Source organism: Geospiza fortis, unplaced genomic scaffold, assembly GCF_000277835.1.
Source record: "Geospiza fortis unplaced genomic scaffold, GeoFor_1.0 scaffold11, whole genome shotgun sequence".
Taxonomy (NCBI): Eukaryota; Metazoa; Chordata; class Aves; order Passeriformes; family Thraupidae; genus Geospiza; species Geospiza fortis.
The window spans coordinates 1358527-1383052 of NW_005054304.1; the positions used below are offsets into that span (position 1 = coordinate 1358527).

Consider the following 24526-nt stretch of genomic DNA (forward strand, 5'->3'; position numbering starts at 1 on the left):
CAGGAAGAGGTGCCATTGTTCATAACTCTATTCTGTGGTGCTTCTCTTTGGGGTAGCCTTCTTCAAGGACTAGATAAAAACACTAAAGAGAGGGAGACCTGTTCAGCTGCACTGTGTTACACAGAGTGTTGCAGATCCATTTCTCAGTTAGAGCAGGGCAGTTGGGGCGTTAGTCACCACACCAGTGCTTTACCATTTTACATTCTCTGACGTTTAAAATCGGGCATCGATGCTTGTGTGTTACTGTGCCAGAGCTGTTGCAGGAATGCTTTTGCTTTTCCTTGCAGGGATCACAGCAGGATCCTGATCGGGGACGGCCGGGGCAGGGTGTTCAGCTGGTCAGTGAGCGATCAGCCGGGCCGGTCCGCGGCCGACCACTGGGTGAAGGACGAGGGTGGCGACAGCTGCTCGGGCTGCACCGTGCGCTTCTCACTCACCGAGAGGCGGCACCACTGCAGGAACTGTGGACAACTGTTCTGCCAGAAGTAAGCAGGCAACAGCCTCCTTGGGGCTCTTTTCCACACAGGATTTTAGGTGGGGTAAAGCTGTGAAACACCACAGAACTCTTGTGAAAGACTGAGGCTGCCTAAACTGTGTGCAGGACTGCGAGGATGCTGATTTAGGGGCCACTAGCAGGTAGCCTCAGACAAAATGTATGACATAGAGGATGTGTGTGAGCTCTCCTTGCCCACAAACTGAAGTGCAAATCTCATCTCTGGGTCAGAGATGATATTTCTAGTTTTATCTGTCTGAGTCTAAACTGGTGATGACAGCTGTTGTTGAGCTGTCACACAGTTTCATTGCATTGACTCTGTGGTGATCATTTGAGTTAAATTCTGCTTCTGCCACACTGCATTGCATCTCCATGTCAAGGTGAGTTAGGACAGTTTTCTGGTGTTTGAAGTCATGATGGTAATTCCCACAGCTCACTAGAAAATAGGTAGAAATGGAGAGGACCTGCGTTCAGTGATGTTGTTTATTCTCCACAGGTGCAGCCGGTTTCAGTCAGAAATCAAACGGCTGAAGATTTCATCACCGGTCAGGGTGTGCCAGAACTGCTTCTACAACCTGCAGCACGAGCGGGGCTCAGAGGAGGGGCCCAGAAATTGATGGGGCCTGGCAAACCTCATCCAGCCCCGCTGTCACTCCAGGAACCAGTGAGAGCATCAGAAGGAATTGGAATATTGTCTGTTTACACTTATGTTTATACTGCATTCTAAGCACTAAGAGTAAAAAGGGATCATTGCATTGGTTTGTGTTGACAGAAGGCAGACGAGGCGAACAGCATAAGGAGGAGAAGAGCAAGGCCCAGGAAGACATGGTTAATAACCACAAATCCAACAGAACTGGCAGCCCCTAAGCCCATGCTGGGGTGGCTGTCACGAAAATCCTCACTTATCGTAAACACCCCTTCTTGTCTTGTTTTTGTAGAGTTAGTCATCTTAACTGGGGGGAGGGAGGGCAAGGCTTTTTAGAAGATAGTTGTAAATCTGCCTTCTTCGCAAGCAACTGTGTATATTGTAAATAGGTATAACGGCCTTTTTATCTAAATATGAACTTAACTGCCTGTTACATGGGACTTCAGATTAACCACTGTACTTTGTGTGGCATCTTTATCTCATCTATCAATTTAAATACAAATGTTTAAAAAAAACACAAAAAAAAAAAACAAAACAGAAAACTCAAAGGCATTATGTGTATTTCTGTTAAAAATCCAATCTGTGCATGTTTGTTCTTTCAGTTGCCCACAGTATCTTAATTTAAGTGAGGCTATTCATAGAATTACACAGATTTTTTCAAAAGAAAACATTTTTGAGAATAGGAACTTGGAGTATTTTATTCTAGCTGTAAGATAACCAGGAACTAAATTGTACACTTGTGTTGCATTTTATACCAAACTATTTACCACCTCAGTGTTGTTCATATTTAATAAGGCCTCTTTTATACATATGTCAGAGCTGCAGTTTTGTTAATTACTTATTGTTCATTAGCAGCTGATTCATGCAGTGCAAGAACCAGCTTTTACCTTCTTTAGTCAATAGCAATTGGCTTTTGCATATAGGTACAGAATTAATTCCTTGTGCATAAAATTGGACTGCTGTTGTCCCCTAGCTTCTCTGCTAAAAACCTTTTTGTAACAACAGGCATTGCTCTAAAGCAGAGTGATCTTGGTCATGTCAGAAATGCTCCTTGGAGCTCTCTTTGTCTTTCAGCACACGCCATCAGCTTGAGGACAGCAGTAGATTTCCATTATGGTTTTTAAGTTTCAATATGAATTTAATTGCAGTATTTTTTACTACTCTGTCATTTATTTTGCACTACATGTGGGATGAAGTAGAGACACTGATATCCACTGGGATTGGAGCACGTGCATTGGGATAGGCCCATGGACTTAATTTCTGCATGAGGTCTTGCCAGTGGGTTTTTGTTTGGGTAGAGGGAGGGCAGCAGGCAGGCCGGTGGTCGGTTTGTTTTTGTTTTTTAACATGTGTATATATTTTGTAAATGGGTGACAAACTGATCTAGAGCTAGGTATATTCACAATGGATTCTTTTAAATAGAGGTAAGGATATGACCCAGACCAACAGAAGACAGGTGGCTCTGGCAGTACTTGAGTGAATGTTGTCACTCAAAGGGATGAGATTATCCTTCACTTGGAATGACTTGGGCAGGCTCTGGCCCTGGGACAGCAAATCCTTAAAACCAGCATTATTGTTGGAATTGCACCATCAAAAATTCCAGGCCCTCTTTGTTGGGGTGAGCTCCTTCCAGAGGGTCCCTGGTGCTGTGGGGGCACCCCTGTCTTCTCTTGATTTGAGCTTTTAGCAGTGAATAATTTGTTAATTCTGACCACTTACTATTTACCCTGGTATCACATGTTTATGCACTGAAGGTTAAATATGTATTTTGATACTTGTTTGTTTATTATGTATGTGCTGGTCTGTAAAATGAGATATATTCCTGTTTTGGTATGTATACTAGGTCCCCAAATGAACAGAAAGGCTTCTCTAGAGCCCTTGCACACTGTTGAGTAAATGCAGGTTTGTTGAGCTTAGCTGACCCAAATTTTGGATCCAAAGAGTGATGGTCAAGTAGCCACACTGACTACTGGCTACCTGGCAGATTTGACCCTAAAAACAGGAAGAGGTCCTCGGTAAGCATGTGCAGAGCACTGGAATTTCTGTGTTCAGCCGTTCTCTCTAACGTTGCCTTCACCCTTCCCAACATGATGCAAAACCAGCATAGTTCAGAAGATAGGCTAGTGGCCTTAATGTTTTCTGTTTGAAGAAAAGGCTGTTTTAACAACTCTTAAATGCCTTTGAGTCCACAGTTTTTCTCCCCTTGCCTCCAGATTTCCAAATCATCCCCAAATTTAAGGAAGCCTTCTTTTCTGTGGACTGCAGCTTGTACAGCCACGTGGTTAAACCCTAATAAAAGCAAGGCTATGACAACAGCACTGATGTGGTCCAGCTCTGAAGCCAGGACAGAGTCCTGCTGCGCGTCCTGAGGACGGGGCTGTCAGCCGCAGACGCGTTGTACGGGTGTTGTTCCGCGCCTGTGGCGTTGGCAGCGCACTAAAGAAATCCTCATTCCTTACAAATTCTGCAGTGTGCAGGTAGGCCCAGTTTACATTTTGCAAGCAAACCACCACAGCCCTCTGACTTAATTCTGTTCCCAAAAAACATGGTTTTGCTTGTTGGAGGCGGAGGGGGACAAACACACCTGCTCATATTCCCTCTGGCAGCTGGTGCTGTGGGCAGCTGTGGTGTTCACGTGGGAGTGGGGTTTTTTCCATTTCATTCGAGCTTCTAATGCAAATACTTGCTTTGTTTTCCATGTAAAAATCTGTTGAGCAAAAATATACTCATTTACACTAACATTAGTAGACTGTATTCTCTGCAAGTACCTCACATGTCTTCTCCTGCCTTGTTCTTTGTAGTAAACTTATCCATGTACTCCTAACATTCGTACGTAGTGTGCAACTGTAATGTCATGCTTTTGAGAGGGGTTGGCTGTCTCCAGCCAACATTCATCAGTTCAATAGCAAAACACTTTAGATAAGTTATTTTGCACTTTCTTATGTATAAAATTGGTAGAAACTTATATTTGCTTTGTATCATTTAAAGACTCCTTTTGTTTCGGTAAATGAACTGTGTATAAAATACTTATGCAGTTAAAACTGTTTTTAGAAAGTATTTTTAATTTCAGCAAGTTTGGTTACTTGTTGCATGACTATTAACACAGCTGACTTTTTGTGTCAGTGCAATGTATATTTTTTTTGTCCTGTTATTAACTTGTAAGCCCTAGTTAAATGGCCATTTATTTGTACAGCATCAGGAGTAAATTGAAGATAACTGGCTAAGACTGGAGTGTGGAATTTTGTACTATATTGCAGAATCCAATATCTGTTTTTTGGTGGTTACGTAAAAGGCCTGACGATTTACTATCTAGTGTGCAATCTGTGATATCTGAATGTTCATTGTATATTTGTCTCCAACGCAAAAAGGTAGAGTAACACAATTACAACAATACATGATTAAATGCAATAGTTCAGGTACTGAAGTATTTTTTTTTCATTTCAAATAAATACCTGCTATTTACCACCAAAAAGCTGGTTTGCATTTGTTGGAAAGACAAATCATTTGCAGTTGAATAAACGTTTTTAACTCGGGAGCGGTAACTAATGCGTAACATTTTTCTGTGTCATCATGAGAAGTAAGTTTCTATTAATTGTCACATTTTTGCTTTCTCAGTGTGAGTATGCCCATCCATGATTGTGCAGCATGAAATCATGTGCATTAGTTTGTTCTCTTTTGCTTTAAATTGTAGAGTGTGAATTCAGCAGAATGTGGAATCCCCTGATACCACAGGCTGATAGAGAAGACTTTATGATAGAGAAGGCATGATGCTCTGCAGCACTACTGCCAGTCTACATCAGATTGCCTCCCCTATTGGCCAGCTGACACTGCCCACCCCAGTTATTCATCCCCCATCCCCCTTACAGGTTGCTTCCCTTTGCCCTGCCCTTTTCCTGCTGCTGTGCCCTCAGGTCATTGGTCACTGACCCCACACTTAGGTGTCCACAAAATCCCACGTGCTCCCTTGCGTAGCCATGTCTTGGTTATATAGGATGGTAATGTCCACTTTTCATATGTTCAAGTATTTCACACTTGGCCATTTCCACATTTTAAATTTTTCCACACACTGGGAAAGAAAAAATGCTTTCTCTTCAACAGTTTTGGGGGAGTTACTGTGCTCAGCAGCTGCAGCCACATGACAGCTGCAGCCTGAGTGTCCTTCTGCCGCCCGGGAGCAGGTCATGGATGAATGTCACCAAAGCACTGAGCCAGGTAACCATACCAACTCTGGGCTGTGGGGTCTGGCATTGCCTCCCACTCTTTTTGGGGAGAGATTTTCTACTAACAGCAGCTCTAGGCTGCTCTGTGCAGCTGGGTCAATCACTACATGCAATATTTCAAGCTCATTTTCCAGGCATGGTGGAGAGCAGAGGTGCCAGGAACAAGCATTGGGAAGCGCTGGAGCCCACAATCCTGATGGACCTTTTGATTGGGAAGGTGCAGTCCCAGCCCTGTAAATCCCAACAGGCATCAGCTGGGCCAGCAGCCAGTTTTGGAGTGAAATGAGGCACTTGAGTGACAGGGCAGCTCCTTGCAAGTGCCCCAGCCTTTAGCTCTGGCTCCAGCACAGTTCCTGCCAGGTGGAAGCACTGCCCGGGACCAGGCATTCCATTTAGCAGGTAAAACCAAATTTGTGGCCAATTTGCTGTGACCGAATTGCCTTTCATGACAGGTGCAGTAACACAGTTTGGAGAGGTGAGGCTGAGCTGCTTTCCAGGCTCAGTGTTCTGTATAAAATGCATGAGTGTTTTTAAGGAATTCCTGGCAGTGGGACACATCTCTCTCCATCTCAGGATACAGATTTGATTCAGTAGTGAAGTTACTGTCCTGCACCGTGTAGGGAGGAGGGTGGGGTAAGCAAGCCCAGGAACAGGGCTGATGTGCTGGGAGCCAAAACCTGCCCTGTCTTCCTGGAATAGTTGCATGGCACTGTGTTGAATTTGGGCCTGGCCCCACAAAAACGGGCAATTTGTAAGGAATGGCACCAAAGCTTGGTCACGGATGAACCTAAATGCAATCCTGCCTGCCCCAGAGGGCACCAGAGCCCCTGGTGCAGGAGCAGAGACAACATCTGGGTGGGAGCTGCCAGCGCTGAGATGGAGGAGGTGTAGCAAGGCTCTGCCCAACAGCAGGGATGAAAATCCTGTGCGGGTGAGGTGCGGGGGATGGTGCTCACACGAGCTCTGGGAAGAGTTCCCAGCCCTTCCCAGGCACAAATTCCGAGAGCTTTAAGCTCTCCTTAAAGCATGGCTGCTCTGCCCAGGCCATCTTGAAGCTGGGGAGGGAAACCACGGTGGTGCTGCTGGTGCTTCGCTGCCCTCTTCTCACAAAGCAGCAGCTCACAGGGATGCTCATTACGGGATAAATGCTCCAACTGCAGGGAAACCTGGGAGCCATTTCCCGAGTCCTGTGGAAGGGCAGAGCTGGCCAGCAGGTTTTCCAGCACACCACCCAAGCTCTCCAAATTTACCCATGTGAGCGGTGATTACAAGACCACCATGGGATATGTGCATATATCCAAGAGCTGATCAGCTCCAAACAGCTGAGATGTGGACTGGCAACAAAGGAGAGCAGAAAAGGACTCTGCTCCTAAAAAGAGATGCTGGAGCTCAGCTGTAGGAAACTAAGGCCTCATCGAAGTCAAGGCTGCCGCCTTCAAGGGAGAGAGTAAAATAGGTTTGAGTCCAGCTGTGAAAAGCTGTATTAACTAAAAATACCAGTGATCTCAGGGCTACTTCTGCAGCTGAGTTAAAACCCTCAGCTCTTACTTTTTCCTTATAGTTTCTTCAAGTGTAACAGAGCAGCTTTGAATTCATGCAGCAGCAAAACTATTCCTGCAGAGGCCCAATTTGTTTCTTTGTCCTGTGTCACAGGCTGGCATGGCTCACCATGACAGCCACCCAGGCAGACAGAAATAGCAAGTTAGAACATTACATCCTGGTGCAGCATAGCCCAGAGACAGGAGGTCCTTTGCACTGGTTATCGCTGGGAGAACGTCTTTGTAGCCAGAGCCTTGGTTATCAGAAGCTTTTTATGGCAAGGACTGAGGCCTGGGGCGGACAGGACAGCCCTGACACAGCTTGAGAAGCTGCAGCTTTTCTGGTTGTTGGCAATGTGGTGGAAGAAGAAAAATCCATTTGTAGTGACACAGCTCCTAGAAGCCAATTCTTTATTGAAAGATCTTGTAAGCATTCCAGTACAGACTTAGCTGCTCTACTGTAGCTTTGAGTTTATGAAGATGAAAAAACATTTTTAAAGAAAAAAACAAAAAGCAAGATGGGCACCTCTATAAAATTTCATAGTAGATGAAATTCAAACACTGATTACACCAAAGGTAAACATCAAACCACAGAAATTACACACAGCCCCGAGGCAAAATAATAAATGTGCACAATTGCACTTAAGTTATGACAGGCACCACTGCCCAAGCACTCCATATCCCGGGTCAAGAGGGCACCTGATGGGTATCTCTGCATTCAGAACAGCAGTTTGGAACCAAGGAATGCCCCGAGTGTTCCTGTACTGTACATTTGGCTTCTTGGGTGAGTGAGCAATGACCCAGCAGTGCCCAACTGAAGGTTTTTAAAAGAAATTGTTATTAAACCAGTTTCACTCATAACTGTTCTTTTGTGCTTCTCCCTTAGCTAAGAATGCCAATGTCTTTGACCACTGCACATCCACAAGCTGAGATAGAAAATGTGGCTCATGGAACCCTGATCCCAGGGAATGCAGCAGAAATCTTGTGGTGAGTCTAAGCTACTCTCATTTTCCAAATATGTAAAAAGCAGTGATATTGCTGATTTCTCTCTACACCCCCATTTTCAGCTGCTCCAGGATTATTCTCCAGCCCTAAGCATTTCAGCCCAAAAGGACTAACTGTAATGAAGGCCTATATTAAATTAATTACTGTATCTCTGCCCCATTTCAGTCTCCTGTGCTACATTCATCATCCAGAGAGACCAGCTCTTCTAAATCCAGGCTGCAAATGACTTTTTTGGGAGTCTCCTCTATAAAGCATGAAACCCCTATCTTTTCAAGTGGTAGAGAGACTTAAGTTGGAAATCTATCTGCAGTCTCAACACCTCTCCTAGTAAATCCTCCAGCAACATGAGGCCGCCCCCATGCCTTCCATATCCTCACAGTAAAATGAATATTTAGCTGGACAGCATTTTTGCCTTTCTGCACCCACAGCCCACCCTCCTACAGTGCCTGAACAGAGAGAGATTCCACTGCTCCAGGGAGCATGTTCAGGCAGGAAAATATTCTTACCAAATCCAATGGATTTCAGAATCTATCCCCTAAAAGGTAGAAAAAAGTGAACACTTTTTACAGTTTGCTCAGGAGGTCACTCCTAATGTTTGGTTCAGTCTGTCATAAACAAAAAATACTCTTTTTGTTGTAACCTCAGATGCACAGGAAAGACAGTGAGCTAGAGAGCAAACATTCCATTTTGTTTCATTCAAAGTGTGAGATCCTTCACTGTCCTGAAATAATAAACCTCTCTGGCAGGCAGCTGTCGTTTTAGAACAATTTGCTCTTTGTCCTCAAGCTGAAGGGGCTCTGCTGTGCAAGAGGATCTTGCCAGTCCCTGGGGGGGTACGGTGGAGCTGGTTGCTTGCAGAGCTGCCATGGGCTGCAGGAGGCCTAGTGACCAGATGGAAAACCTAAAGTGTTTATTGGGCCTGGCTGGGATGGAGCTCCTCTCCCCACAGCATCCTCACAATGCTAGGCAGTGTATTGGCACCTGAAAAGGGGCTGGTGACACTCTTTATTAATTATCTTTATCTTGACCAGGTTTTGGGGTCTTTTCATTTTATTTTCTGCCCCCAGCCCCCACTTTGCTGTGAGGGGGAGTGATAAGAGCAGCTTGGGCAGCTGATGTTCAGCCAAGGTTCATCTTCCATGGTCCTTTTTGGCACCTACCATGGGACACAGACAACGGCAGCTTTGTATGCAGTGTGTTATTGCTGCAGCAGCCACAGCCTCCTGTGGGAGTCAGGGAGTTTGCTGGCTGCACTGCTCATCCTCTATAAGGCTGAAGCTGGGAATGTGCTTGTACAAACAATGGCTCTGGGCTGTGTCCTGGCATGGATGGCCTTGCTGAGCTGCAGGAACTGTCTTGTCTCCACAAGAGGATGAGGGAATACATCTCCCTCTCCTCGCTCCAGATTGGTGTGGATGATTGTGCAGGGTCCAGGGGTCCTTGTTCGTGCTTACACGAGCTGCTAATGCTACTGACACTGTTGGCACACCATGGGGTTGGTGGAATCTGGTGTCATCATGGCACAAGAGAAGATTTCTGGGTGAGGCAATACTGAAATGCACCCTGAGGTGGCTATTCCCTGGCTGGCAGGGTGTGTGGAAGGATTTGGGCAGGTTCCTAGCACAGGTATCATCACCCAGAGCCTGGGACTTTATGCCTGAATGGGCACCAGCCCTGGCAAACCAGTGTGTCACCTGATGGAGGGGTGCCTTGCCCACCCCAGTGAAAACCAGCAGCTTTTGCCCCATACTGGAGCCTGACCTGTGCCTACCGAGCCTCAGTTCAGTGCTCTGAGAGGGCTGGGCTTGGGGCAGGACTCAAGCAACAGCAGCAAGGACAGGAATTGCCCCAGGAGTGAAAAAGAAACTGGACAAAGAAAGCAATGGATCCAATAGAAAGGACTGGAGGTGAGATGGTGCCCGGGAGTCCTTCCCAATCCACGTGATTCTGCAATAGTAGAGAAGCAGCAATAGCAACCACCAATACACCTGAATCTAATCACCCTCTGTTTCACAGAGCTTGGTCTTATCCCTTCCTTGGTAAAATTTCAAAGAAGTTATGGATGGATCCTTCCCCTGAAAATACAGCTGTGCTGTTAGGAGAAATAAAAACCCCCAACAGCAACCATCCTGACCTCAGGTGAACAGTGAACTCAGACTCTGGGGAAAATCTGAGGAGAGAGAGGGAGTTAGGATTGTAAACCAGCAGTGTGCTCACTACACAGGCCTGGGCACCAGCATCCAGTACAGCAGAGATTTACACACACCACTGCAGTTACACCCAAATAAGTATATTATGCACACCACACCAAGTGATGGGACAGACCAAACCAGGGCACTCTGCACACCCAGTACTTAATGCTGACAGTACCACACGCTGCTCTGCTGGGTGTGGTACTGACACGCTGCTGGGCCTTCCACCACAGACAAGGAAAAACTAATGGACTGACTGCCTAAGGGCTAAACCTGGACTAAAGGAAAGGGATAAAATTAATAAAGATATGTATTTCACACTGGAAAATCAGGATCAGTCCAGGCACCTCAGAATTCTTTTTCTTTTTTTTTTTACAATGTGATTTAGCATCAGGCAACTTCTCTTTCATTTTGTTTTGTTTTTACAACTGTGCTATTGGAAGCATCCATAGAAGGAAAAATACTGTGGCAAGTCTGAGAAAAGACCAATTCTTCTCTGCCCATATTTCACTGCCACAGGAGCTGACAGCTGACATGGAATAGAGGAAGGAAGAGATCTGAATGAGGCACACCAGGACAGATCTTCACCTGTGCCAACATGTCACCTGCAGTCCATGTCACAGCAGGGATATGAGCTGGATCAGAGCTCTGGTCCCCCCATGCCTCACTGGATACAGATTCCCCTCCAAGAAGTGAAATGGAAACACTTCCTTTAAGTATAAAATTCCTTTCTGGTATCTGAATATCTGATATCTACTAGAAACAACACCCAAAACTTACAAAAATTACCTTATATTGTTATAATGCTCTCTCCTTTCTTTAGCTTGTTTGGGGCATTTATACCTCCTTGTGTACCATGAAGAGACATGAGAGATCACAACTAACTCAGACACCTTCAGCAGAGGGCAGGAAAATCCTCATGTATGTATGAAGAAATAAACTGTCTTACGCATCAGATCTTGGAGAGTAAACTCTTTGAAATTAGCTTATTTTCTTTATTAAAAAAAAAAAAAGAAATTCGAGTTGACAAGAGTCTCTGGATATCAAAACTGTGCGTCTTTTTCCCTCCTCTGTGCTTCTGTCAGGCACTGACAGCAAAGAGAAGACAGTGCAAGGGGCTGCTGCATGGTCCACAGAGACTGCACAGGCTTTGGACCCAATGGAGAAAGGTTCCCATCTGTCCAACAGCACACGGCTCCAGCCTGGTCTGTCTCCTTGGAGCTAGAGGATCACAGATGACGGCAGTGAGAGTACAAAGCAGCACTGTCTCAGGAACTTGTACTGCTACACCAAATGCCACTGACATCAGGACCTAAACATTCTGAAACTTCTCCTTTATTTTTCACCCACTTCTCCTGGAGCACAGGGGAGTTTCAGGTGGCTGCAGCAGAAGAAGACAACAAACCCTCTTTCTATCTACCTAAGAACATTGTGCGTTTGTTCCCCTGTTTTATCAGACAAGGAAGCCAGCATGTGGCTCAGGGACTCACAGCTGCCAGGGAGCTGAGGGTCCTGAGGAGTACAAGTAGGCATGAAATGACTGTGCACCCCCTCCAGCCTCAGGTGAAAGCCCAGAACCTCGTCTGTGTGAACAAAGTGATGTGTGGAGCTGCTGGGGCGACAAACCCAGGACGCTGCCCCGGTGCCGCCGGGAATAACGCGGGCAGCGAGACGCGGTCAGCCATAAGCAACAACGGGCACTACGCACCAAGGGAGCAGTGGCACCTTCTAACACTGGGAACAGAAGAGATGGACAAGACACTGAGTCAGCCTAGGAACAGATGGAGGTGTTCTCCTGTAGCACACTGTGTCCAGCTGACGGCAGGAAGGGATCGCTGCGGCGTTGTCTTCACGCCCACCTCCCACTGGAAGCGAAACTGCGGCTGAAGGAGAAGGTAATCTCCCCATTCTTGTACTTGCCCCAAGCTCCAAATGGCACTATGACAACTGTGCTGTTGTCTTCAGAGCCAAACTGCACTGCCTGAGAGAAGAAACAAAGTGTCAGCATCGGTGTCTCGCTTGGAAAGGGAAACAATATCTGGCTTCACCTGGGACAGCACACCCTGAGGCCAGAGACTCCCTTGCGTCTCCCCAACCTTGAGGCCCAAGACTCCCTTGCCCCTTCCCAGCCCGGATACTCCATTCTGATATGCCCCAGAGCTTCCCATAGGATATGCTACCATCCAGAACCATGGTCAGAAAGTGGCCATTTCTATGACAGTGACATTTTCAGCACAGGCAGAAGCTGCAGTTACAGTCCCGTGCAGTTCAGTGGACAGTGAGCTAAACAAGCTAATTGATGTGATGCTTGGCAAGGATGTGGCGAGACCCAGGGTAAGGAAAAGGCTGGCCAGCAGGAGTGGTGAATATCTCAGCCAGCACTATTCAATTCAGTTGAATGTGTGGTATTGTGTAAACAAACACCTAGGTTTTTTTAAGACAAACCAGCCCAACCAGGAGCCCTTGGTGCCCAGAGCAGGGCTGGCATTACCTGCTCAGTGACCACATGGGCGGCCTCAGCAGGGTCATGGCACTGGCTGATGAAGTTGCAGATCTCCTGGCTGTTCACTATGAAGTTGATGCCATCGGTGGTCAGCACCAGGAAGCTGTCATCTGCATGGTGCAGCTGCAACAGAGGCACATGGGGTGCATGACCTGGATGAGTGCTGCGAGGCAAGGGAATGGCCCCCATGGTTTTACACTCTTGCAAAGCACTTTTTTATTTTCTTGGGGTGCTGTGTGCTCTCCTGCAAAATTTCTCCTGAAGCTGAGGATTTCAAGGAAGACATGATAATACTGCAGTCATCTCCCTAAGCCCCTCGTGGGTGGCACTCTACTGGGACCAAAACAATAGAAGTTCTTGGGGCCCTGGGAGGTGCATAGGGGAAAAGTAACAAACAGAATTTGAATTGACAGGAGAGCTTCCTGCCAAAGTGGAGGTTGAATACCTTCTGGGTGTTTGTTTTCTAGATGACTACAGAGCTATGGTAAGATACATGCAGCTGTCCTTTCCTCCTCCCCCTCTTCCTCTCAACTGTGCAGATCTCTGTACATCCTACTTTTGCAATGGCAGCCCATCTATATCCCACCCAGTTCTCAGTGATGGTTTTATACCAGCATTAGCCTCAAAATTATTCATTTGACCACAGGACCCAAACTGACTAACACCTGTAATATATATCATGTGTTATCTTTCTTCCCTCATCATATATTTTGCTGTGAGAAGTGAGATTTAGAAGTTGATCTGGTTGAATTTAGTACCAGATTCCTTTCTGTCCTGTTAGTGTTAATCTGAAACAACTTAATGAGAGTTGTTCTCCGGTTATTTCAGTAAAAAACAATGCATGGCCATCAGGCTTCACCTGGGCTTGTGTTGTGTGGGTACCACCACTGCATCAAATACCTATGAAGCCCTTAGTCCAAGTGCTGCTGCCCCTGTAAACCAGACCTTCTTTTACCTGAACCCTTTTTGTTTCTGGCTGGGCTATCACACCACTGCTTTTAAGATCCAAATCTCCTATGCTCCGTGTCATTGCAAGTCTACCATTCACATGAGGCTGTCCCAAACTGTTCCAGGAAACGAAGCCACCACACTTCTTAATCCTGTCCAGAAGCACAAAAGAAAAAGCAAATGAGTTACTGCTTCACACCATTACCCCTATCTCTATCCTCTATTTTTGTCAGTAGCTAGAATGAGGAATGATGTATGGAGAGCCCAAGCAGGGGAGCTGAGGGTTGGCTTTAGCTGTTTGAAGGGCTCTATGGAAGTGATGTGTCTTGGTGGGCTGAGTCCTGACCTGGGAATCACAGTGCATTTCCTCAGGTTCTGAGTTGGTTCTAACTTGTCACTTTTGCACAAGTCTGAATCTTGTGGTCATAGCTCTGTTCTGAATCTCAGTGATGCTGATCTTACCACTGAGATCTTATGCTCATGGAGGTCTTTCCACATCCCTGGTCCTCTGAATGGGACCCAGTGGCTGGAGCTTACTGCCAGCTCAGAGCAGTCTAAGGGCTCTATGTTCATCTCTGCTTTCTTTATGTCCCAACCCAGCAGCAGAGCAGAAGTCCATTGTGCTCTGGGAAGCCACATCATCAGCCTGCAGGTACCTTTCCTTCTCCTCCTTTCTCTCTGGAGTATGGTCAATGGTGAGTTTCACGGGCTTTCCTTTCCGGCACAGCAGAGCACGACTGTCTCCCACACTTGCCACAACCAGCTCAATTCCATCCCGGAGCAGAGCCACTGTTGCAGTGGTCCCGGAGCTCAGCAGAGTTGCTACAAATGTCATCAGAGAGAGAAGTTTTAGCACTGCCTCAAAGGGTGGAGCCCTTAACAACAGCAACAGTTTCAACTGGTAAAATAAAGACAACTTGTGCTCTACCTAATCAGCAAGTAACTGCTTTGAAGTTAAAACTAAATTTACACATACAAAAAAAAAAAAAAAGCAAACATGCATGCATGAAGGACTGAAGGAAGAGAGGGGAGGTGGGAAGGATGAAGTGTTTCTGTGCAACAACATGGCTCCATGCAAACAGGGCAAGTGGGATAAAAGCAGTACAAGGTACAGTAGCTTCCTTTCAGTTTGTAGCAGTTTTTCAGCCCCATGAGCTCGCCTCAAGTTACAGGGTTATTGTCCTTATCCCTGGGCACAGTGACTGCACAAGTAGGTCACCATAAAGGTGATGGCTCTTTCTTTCTTTTAGGTGGTGAAGCAGGCAATTATATAGTAATTGATAAATTATAGTTACAGTAATTGATAAATTATAGTTACAGTAATTGTAATTCCACCAGAGGGAAGCATTAGATCAGCCTGTGGCATCCTTCTATTGCTGTCAGAGCTGTTACACTCCCCCTCCACTTTCCCCAGAGGGGCATTCAGCCAACAGGCTTCCTGGCTTTTTCCAGGAAAGGTGCTCCCTGTGAACTTGTTGGAGGTCCCAGCACGAAGGTGAAGCTGGATTCTGAGATTCAGCCTTGCCTTGCGCCTGCAAACTGATGCAGGTGGCAGTGGCTGCCTGGGAAGCCACTGACAGGGGTTCACTGTGAGTGCCCAGAGGGCAAAACAGAGCCCTGGTGCTGCCCTCCTCTACAGGGCAAGGGAGGGAGCTGAGCTGGCTGACTGCACTCAGGGACCTGCCTGGATTCGCTCATGTAAGCAGTTTGAGGGCTTCTCATTTCAATGAAAAATTGCTACAATGGTCTGGAGAGAAAAAAAAAAAGAAGAAACTCTTGAAAAAGAGAAATGCAAGTGCCTATTTCAGGAAAAAGATCTGTTGTATCAGCTGCAGTGAAGAAATGCCAGAAAAACTGCCCAGCTTTCCTCATTTTCTTTGCTTTTTGAAAGGGCAAGTCCCACTTTACAGTTGTTATCCTCCCTTCCTGCAGATTCTGCAGAGGTAACCCAGCAAGAGAGGTCTGGAAAGCTCCTGCTAACTTGAGATATTACACCAAAATGTCTGGACAGGACCAGCTACTGCCTGGAATACATTTGCATCTACAGCCAATGCAATTTCCCTTGAAAGGCCCTCTGTAAGTCACCTGCATTCTGGGCTTTTCCAGTTCTGGTTTTTCAAAGCATGCCAATTTGAGATAACTTTTGGGCTTGCTTAGGAATGTGACTCCTCAGTTATATTCTTGTTTTCATGTGCTAACAGTTAACATGTCACTGTCTTTCCACCACTGCTTCTGCAGAGATCAGCTACAACTACATGTGCTCCTACCTCTGGCCCTGCAGCCCTGACCCCGGAGACATGGGACAGATTTGAGACAGGACTTTGTGTTTGACCCCAAGGAATGCCAGGCAGCCCTAAATCTGAACAGATGCCAACAGGCAGCAACAGAAATGCAAGAGCTGTGAGATCTTTACAGCCTCCTTCCCCAACCCTGTGAGGTCTCAGCACCCTGTAAGTCAAATGGGGCTGGGAGTAAACTGAAGTCACCAAGCCCTGGAAGATGCATTGAGCCTTGTTGTGCAGTGAAAGCAGCTAGTCCATGAATCAAAAAAACCCAAACACAAACCCTCACAAAAAAAAAGATGTTAATCAAGCTGGTGTTAGTATTTAAAACAGGTATTATTACTGCAGCAGGGATTGGGTTTAGCTGAACGCTGAACCAGCAGGTCAGGGGTGACAGTCAGTGGCCATGGTCACACCTTGGGCTGTGCCAGGGCCACGCAGGCTGGGACATTGGAAACTGGATGTGGCAGCTTCTGACTGGTGGCACTGGTGGGCACTGACATAAGAAACATCCTGTTTCTTATCTGAAGTAAGGACTAGCCCAGTGCAGGGTCACTTTGAGGCACATCATGAAAATAAGATATTAAAAAGTACCAGTGCAATTAGAAGTTTTAGTAAAACCAGTAAAATACCTGTTTTAGCCAACAGTTAGAACAAGTGAAATAGAGCAACCTATGTTAAACTACCTTTTTATTTTACAGAAGATATCTTTTATATAGATATTAAAATTAATGCAGAACTGCTGCTACTTTCCCATTTCATTCTGTGGTTTTAGAACTATGCTGAGAAACATATGAAAAGTTAAATCATAGTCTTCAATTCACAGAAGACTGGAAATATTTGGAATTCAGGTGAATCTGCATCTTTTTGGTGCAAAATCCCAATGAAAAGAGCTGCTATCACAAAATCAAGGGGTGGTACTAAAGAAAAATATATTGTCCAGATTTGTGGTAATGAACATAGTGACTTGAACTTTATATGTTTATTAGTTAAATAGCACTCCTAGGAAAAAATACATGCTGCTCACAATCTCTTCCTTGGATCCAGTTAATGCTCTGGGTAGAGATGCAAGAACATGCATGAAGCCAGATGTAACATTATGTGATTTCTAGCACAACTCAAAACCACAGGAATGATGATGGGATAGCATTTCTAATGCTTTTCTATAACTTCTACTAATTTAACACAAAATATGTTGCATCAGCACATGTATTGGTTTTAACAATTAAAGAGTTTGTTTTCCTAACAATATCACTATAAAACTAAGATCTTTCAATAGGTTCTTAACACTCACTGGACAACTTCTACTGCAAGTCATCTCAACTAATGTGACAAAGAGGATGTGGAAACCTTCCAGTAGTCCAGGCTAGGAACCGCTGGACTCCTTCACCTGGGACAAAATTAAGCAGATCTCTTTTTCCACTGAAGCCCAGCTTAAAGTGTCCAGGGCCTCCAGTTCTAGAGCTGCTGACCAGGTACAGTGTCTGCCACAAATAACACGCACACAGAGGCAAGTAGGAAATTCACCCAGGGACTTTGTTCAAACAAAATAAACCTGCAACACTGGAGATGCAAGAATAAGGGCTGCAGAACAGGAGATGGAGTCAGTCACTCTCAGGTGAGTGTCTGCCTGCACTGCCCTGTGCAGGTCACATAGGAAGCACCTGCATCTTTGGCCTTGGTAAATCATCCTTGGTATTTCTGGGGAATTGCCAGTGTTCTCACCTTGTTGCTAAAATTGTGTGACAAAACCAGTTTAAATTCAGCCCAAATAAAATCTAAATTTAGTTTCCCCCATGGAGATAAGTAACCAACCAACCTATCAAATGAAGAATTTTGTCAATGCTAGAGGACCAGCTGTCTCATATATGGCAAGAGTGGCCACTGAAGAACATCTGCTCCCTCAAGGTAATTACACCAATATGGGGAGTTCAAACCAGTGCCAAATGAAATGGGGCCATCTTAAAGGCACTGGATAGAAGTTTATGAATTGTTCTGACTAATGGGAAATAGCCAAAACAAACATACCTTTAATATTGTAATTAGTGTCTTCTAAATTGATCAGGTAATAATCAGAGCCCTTGATAAAAAGGCTGCCTTTATAATGCTGATAAATTTATTAAATACTCAAGCACAATTTCTGCAGCTCTCCCTTTCCCTCAGTGTTGCAGGTTAACATATTTAAAGAAATTAAAATCATTTTTTGAACAGTAACTTAAAAAGAACCCAACAAAACAAACATTACTTTAAAAATAGAATTACTTTAAAATAACTTCTGCTGTTTGACAGCATAATAAGATTCAACAGTAAGAATCCTTTCAAACATGGGTAGAAAAGTTAATACCTGGTTATGTTTTAACAAGATGGCTATTCCAGATGTGAGTGGCCAATGTGATTAGAGTTGGATGCACTGAATGTGGAGGTTGATGGACAAACTCCCTCTTGTTTTCTCTGGCTCACAGTGAACAGAAGCAGTAACAATACCTGGTAGGATTCCAGTAGGCCAAGAAAGGATTTGTCTCACATTTCTTCAGGGAAATGCTCAGATTTCCTCAAGCACAGAATTTAATTTCTTATTTCTATCCTTGTTGAGCAAAGCTTTTCAGCCTTTACATTTTAGTTTTTACGGCTGGTAAAAAATAGCAGAAAATTCTGACCATCTCTGGGGGCCATGGATAATGTCATTTGTTGGATGTGAGCTTCCTTTATGTTCTATACCTAACTTTAGCAGTGATTTGAAAGTGACTGGCCTGTGTTTAAATGCATGGATGTGAATGAAAATGCATTTTTGAAGAGGTATCAAACACCAAGCTTCAGGGCTCAGACATAGCTCTAAGCTGTTAAAGATTACACAGGATTCAGGCAGAGCAGAGATTATCCCAGACCTGCCTACAGCAAGTTTCTTATGCTTTTGTGTGAAACAACAGGTATAGGTCACTGTCAGAGGGGTTACTGGAGCAGGCCCCAGCAGGCTAATACAGCTGGCAATAGCAATGGTGAACTGCATGCCAGACACAGCAGCAGTGCCTGGAACACACACATAAACCATTTTTATTATTGAAAGCTCACAGGAACTACCATGCTATGTATTTTCTATCTATAATTTCAAATACTGTATCATTGTTAAATGACCTACAGAGGGCCATGCCCTTGAAGACACAGCTGGGGTCTCCCAACAAGGAACGTCTCTAGTCCTGTTAAATTTATGCCTTAGGTAAGGTCTTACCCCTTAAGTAGTACTATAAACAATGCCTCAAACATGCCATTTTGGCCACAGGGATTTGTCCTAGGGTTTAGTTTCCTTCAAACACCCAGGTACAAGTTTTAGAGCTGGCTGTGTGTTAGTAAAGAGCTGGACATCCTTAATGTGCACTGGTTTTTTTTGCAGACACAGTGAAGGGAGTGAGCCCTGGAAGGGCCATCTGCTGGAACAAGTCAAAGCTATTACTTTGCATTTCATCAGCTATGGCCACGTTTCAAAAGGAGGTCAGACTTGGGGAGCATCCAGTGTAACCCAGATACACCAAGTTACACAATCAACCACCAACTTCAAGACACTCTAGCAACTGTCTTGATCTTGACTGTCACATCCAGAATAGCCACACTTAATCAGAAATTTTGCTGGCAAACGAATCAGTTTGGAAGCAGGATTGTAACAAAGACACATGCCAAGCACTGAAATTTTATGTAACTTTCAAAATATCAGCAACAACAAAAATATCCACACAAAGCAGTCGACAAAGTATTGAGTTACTTTAACAACAGAAATGTGAGAAGTTTAATCTGTTCAGAAATCCAAACTTGACTTTGCACCCTGTTACTCCATTCTTTGCATTAGAGCTTGATTTTCAGCCAAGAACAATGGGCTCTCTTAGATCCCTGAGGTTCCTGCAAGAGCTTGCAGGTGCTCAGCCCAAGAAACACCAAGTGCCTGCCAGAGCATGGCCCCTGTGGATGTTTGGCAACTCTTTTACCTTCTATTTTGCTTTTTTAATGAAGGGGGCTTGTGCAGTATCCTGGTAACCATTGCGTACGTTTTCTGGCATTAAGTAGCACCAGTTAATTGGTTATGAAAAAATCCTATAAGCAATTCTAAAATGCTCTGCTTGCTGCACAGTTTGTCAAATATTGTTCTTGTCCAATTCTGTAAGTCTCACCTACAAAGTGTTATGATTTAAAATAGTTTTCAGAAAAAACAGAATAATACATCCATTACAGTTCTCAATACTTCTCCTCAAGGAGCTGCTCTGACACGGAGGTCACTACAATGAGCCAAACCAAGAGCTGTCTTACACACAAAGGGGCAGGGAAGGGGACAATTAGATCTGAAAATGGAATGGCCTGATCCAGGGAAGCACACAAACTTGTATTCAAATACTGTCTTGGATTTGGGTTGGTAAGAAAATACATTTGCAAAGAGGCTGTGGGATAAAAGGCACATCTGCTCTGCTGATGTCTCTCAAGAGCTCAGCTAAAACTCAGCTCATAGGTCAAAAGTAACTCTGATCTTTTTTACAACATGAAATGCAATGGGAAAATTACCTTTATAGATCCAATCCTCCTTTTTTAAGGGCTGCATCTCAGGGCTTGAGACTTTTTTCCTGATCCTTGGTGCAGGCTAAGGTAAGAGGCAGTGCTGCAACAGTCAGGCTACCTGATCTGCATTTGAGCCTACCTAGATTCATCTACTAATTAAAGTGCAGAAAGCCACTCCATTACTTGATTGTATTCAACCAGTGCTTCAGAAAAGCAGCTTGAGATTACAGTATCACTTAGTCCATACAGGGTTTCTTGGTTTCCAGTCTTTCTTGGAGAGAAGACTTTTACAGTTTCTGTTCTTGTGGTAAAACCTCAGCTATTTTGCCTGCACCAGCATGTGGACATGTTTTTTGTTTGGTTGTTTGTGGGGGATTTTGTTTGGGGTTTTTTTTAGTTGGGTTTGTTTGGGGTTTTCTTTTTAAAACTGGCTAAACTGACTCTCAAAATTGTATCTCATGGCTGAGAAAGCTCCTGTGACAGAACTGGGACAGGGACTTCTATCTCCCTTCCTAAGTTACTCGCTATAAGCTCTGCTTGCTGCAACTGGAACTTCAGAGGTACTTAGTCTCTAGACACATATACGAGAACTTCATTAACAGCCAGGATTAAATGGGAGTCTAAAAGAGCTGGTACCAGCTTTACCACAGCCTTACCACGGCCAAACTTGTTTTCCTCTTCTCTGCTTTTCCCTCTTTCCTACTCCTGTGATTCTGTTTGTACAGAAGCATTATGGATTGCATTAATTTTGGCTTATGTTCCTCCTCAGGTGCAGCAGCCAAGTTAGGAAGGGGAACTTTGACATTGTTGCTTTTAATCCACGGGACTAACAGCTTTAAAGCAAACATATAAAAGCACCCACCCCCCACACCCCTAAAATAATTTTTAAAAAAAGAGAATCAGAAACACCCCTCTCCACATTTCTTACCAGTAAAATTATGGTCCTTGCAAATCTAAATCACTCTTTGCTACCTTGACAAACATAATCCTTTTTAGAATCATATTAAGAGAAATTAATTGATGATTATGCTAACATTCAGATTCATAACTCCTCCAGTAAATTTGACTACTACAGTAGTTATTTCATTTTTAGGAGGTAAAGCATAATTGTTTTATTTGCAGTAAGTGACCAGAGCAAAATCCTATGTTAAGTAAAATTGTTTTCAAGCCAGTCTTCTGGACATTTTACTGCAAATCTACTGAGCAAATAAAACAAATTTTATTCTCCACATTTATATGAGTAGAATTTTTTTTACCTACCATCAGCAGAGAGATTAGCATGCCTTTCATATGCTTTGTCTATTTCTAGAAAAGCTTTGCTCAAAACATTTTCCAAGTTCTCCTCCTCAGCCAGAAATTCCCTGGAAGCAAGCACGTAAACAAAGAAATTAAACTTCTTTCCAAGAAATATACATCCTGATCAATCTGTTTTGCAGTCTTATCTCCTCCCTGCACCCACTGAATCATGCTGGACCTGAGTGGAAAGGTAATGTGATTTTCCTGTGTGCACTGAAAGCATAATCCTGTAATTTTGGAAATATCTAAGTTCCTTATCCAGCATCCAGGGATATGATAGATACAGAAGAGTGTAAGCAAACCATAGGTCAGCAATAACAGAGAGCCTGTATGAAAACAGTTACTCCACACTCTCCCTGTGTTCCAAGACCTTTCCTGGACAGGGGGCACAATTGTTCTTTTGTCTCCTGTGGTTTTGGGCTTGCCCAATGGGACAGGTACCAACGCATTAAGTAATTCATAGCGTGTCCGTTCCACCCAGCGCTCCTGCTGTCCCATAAGGACAGGCGGCTACATGACCCGGGAGGATTAGCTACAATGTACAACCCATTAAAGAAGGAATCTCGGCTGTAATTTTTTTGAAACACATTGCCTTGATGAGCACTTACTTAATATATTTTTCCATGTACTTATCACAGAAGTCTGCAGCTGCTGCCCCGCCGTGCCCATCGTACACAGCGAAGTACAGGATATCCTCTGTCAGCTGAGCGTAATCGAACCGGTCCTCATTTTCCTTTCGCTTCCCGATGTGGCTGGCGCAGCCCACGTTGCTCAGGCTCACCTTTGGGATGGGCTTCCCGTACTTTATGCTGGGTGGGAGGAGAATGGGTTCATCGATGCGATTGTCCCAGATGCCGAAGGTGTCCCATGTGGTGGGCCGCCCGCTGCCGTCGGGGTCGAAGCGGGAGGCGCGGCGCTCGCAGGTGGAGACGGAGCAGGCGGCTGCGGGGCGCTTCTCGTCCTGCAGGAGGCGGGACGTGAGCGCGGCTCTCCTTCTTACTTGGAACCCTCCATTCCGTACCAAGTTAATTAGAGTAGCTGTGGACATAACTTGTCTTCGCAGAGATTCGTAGGGGAAAAGGGACCAGGAGCAAGAGGTGCGCAGCTGCTGGAATGTCTTAGAGAATGAGGGAAAATCGATCAGGAAACAAGAAGCACGGGAAAGGGAATTTTCAGTTGCATCATTCAGGAAACAATGTCACCCTGAGAGCCCGCTAATCACGCGGAGCACAGCACTCCCTGGAAGCGACTGCAGCGGGATGTGCGTGACTCACCGGGAAACTATCCCACATCCAGCAGCAGCCCACATCCAACCCCAGCTCTGCACACCGAGCCAGGGAGGCGCTTCTGCGGGCCCCTTGCAGAATGACAGCCCGAGTTTTCAAAGGTTGAAGCGGTTGAGACGGAGCAAATGGGAGTGATGACAATACTAAAATATTAATATGTGAAAATATGAGGTAAGGTTGAGAAAATGAGCTTATCATGCATGCTCTGCAAACACCAGCTGAGGTATCTGCACTGTGACTCACGGGGGGAAGGGAGGAAAATATATATGCTTAGATTTTAAAATCTTTATCTGCACATGATATTTGTTTTTGTCACATTTATGGAGATCTTGAACAATCTTTTAACACAGGCTGTTAATAGTGATTTTTTTTATTATAATAATGGCTACTAAGAGTGTATCTATGGGCATCCACAACTGCACACACAAACTTCCCCCTCAAAAAACCCACTGCAGCTATTTTCTGTTTTGTCTGGCTTGAAGTTCTCTGCCACCTAACCCTGAAATGGGCTAACACAGGCAGACAAGATCTTCTACTGGCTTCTCAGACCTCTTTTCCTGTCCAGATAAATTCAAACACACCACTTGGCTCAGCACAGACAAACATTTGCTAATGATGACTCACCTAGCATGCTGAAAAGTGTAGAAAGATTGGATTATTTGATCTTTTGTAGAGTAACACCCAACTTCACCCAAGTCCAAGGATGCAGTTTGTAATAATTACATGTGGTTGCAATGGAGTAATTTGAACTGGACCACACAGATCACTGTAACTAACCACACTAAAGATATAAGCCCAGTGAGGAATTTCTAATTTAATTACTCAAAGTTTGCTAAGGGCAAAATTATGAGTGAGAAGTATTATATGACAACAAAAGATCTAAATACACCCAGGCTTATGGTGAATGAAAACAACAACAACAATAATAATATAGGGCAATCTGATGTAATTGAGCAGCAAAGAGCAACACTTGTACCCCAGAGACACTTTAATTCTGGGCTGGAGTGCCTTGCTCTCGTCCTCTGCCCAAGCCAATCACAACTGCATCTCTACATCTGAAATATTTGTTAAAACTAATTTTTTAAGTCACTAGATAAAAGTCTGTGTACTCACAAAAAACATGCAATCAAAGGTAAACTAGTAACAGGTTGCTTTAGTAGAAAATGGCAGTGACAGAGCTTTCAGAAGGCCTTCAAAATAAACATGTTGTGCCCAGCTCAAAGCATGTTGCTTCAGATGCTGTGTGCTTATCTTTCATGCAATTCTTAGGTTGCATGAAAAGAGGAAAGGTTTCTTTACCTAGCACTTAGAGGTTAACTGTTGACTTGATAAAAGGCTGAATGTTCTGGAAATCACTGTTGTTGCACCAGCTGAATATGGAACTACTTGAAATCTTTGGATTTTCCATTTTACTGCAGGATGATTGCAATATCACACCCTTATTTTAGCATACTTACAGGTATTTAAAACCTGGTTTACTTCGTGGAGCTGCTTTTTCTTTCATGCTACCCTTGACTTGCAACAGCAGCAACTTAACTTCCTTCTGTGAAACACAGCAGGCCCAAACTAAAAGCCTATCAA

The 24526-nt window shown here is 44.6% G+C and overlaps 2 protein-coding genes across 7 annotated transcripts in view; one reads left to right on the forward strand and one right to left on the reverse strand.

Moving 5' to 3' along the window:
• WDFY3 (WD repeat and FYVE domain containing 3) overlaps positions 1 to 4674 on the forward strand; it is a 120765-nt gene extending 116091 nt beyond the window's left edge. For all 6 annotated transcript variants that reach the window (XM_031066449.1, XM_031066452.1, XM_031066450.1 and 3 more), the window contains 2 exons: positions 288 to 485; positions 990 to 4674. In XM_031066449.1, the coding sequence (XP_030922309.1) occupies positions 288 to 485; positions 990 to 1110 (319 nt within the window). In that variant the 3' untranslated portion in view covers positions 1111 to 4674. The remainder of the gene's footprint in view (positions 1 to 287; positions 486 to 989) is intronic.
• A 6379-nt stretch (positions 4675 to 11053) lies between these two features.
• On the reverse strand, positions 11054 to 22795 carry PPM1K (protein phosphatase, Mg2+/Mn2+ dependent 1K). Its single transcript, XM_005418094.2, has 6 exons — positions 22268 to 22795; positions 21624 to 21724; positions 14202 to 14367; positions 13553 to 13697; positions 12586 to 12720; positions 11054 to 12075 (listed from the first exon to the last, which is right to left on the reverse strand). The coding sequence occupies exons 1-6, from the start codon at positions 22705 to 22707 to the stop codon at positions 11944 to 11946; spliced, it is 1119 nt and encodes a 372-aa protein (XP_005418151.1). The 5' UTR covers positions 22708 to 22795; the 3' UTR covers positions 11054 to 11943.
• Positions 22796 to 24526: the final 1731 nt, after the last annotated feature.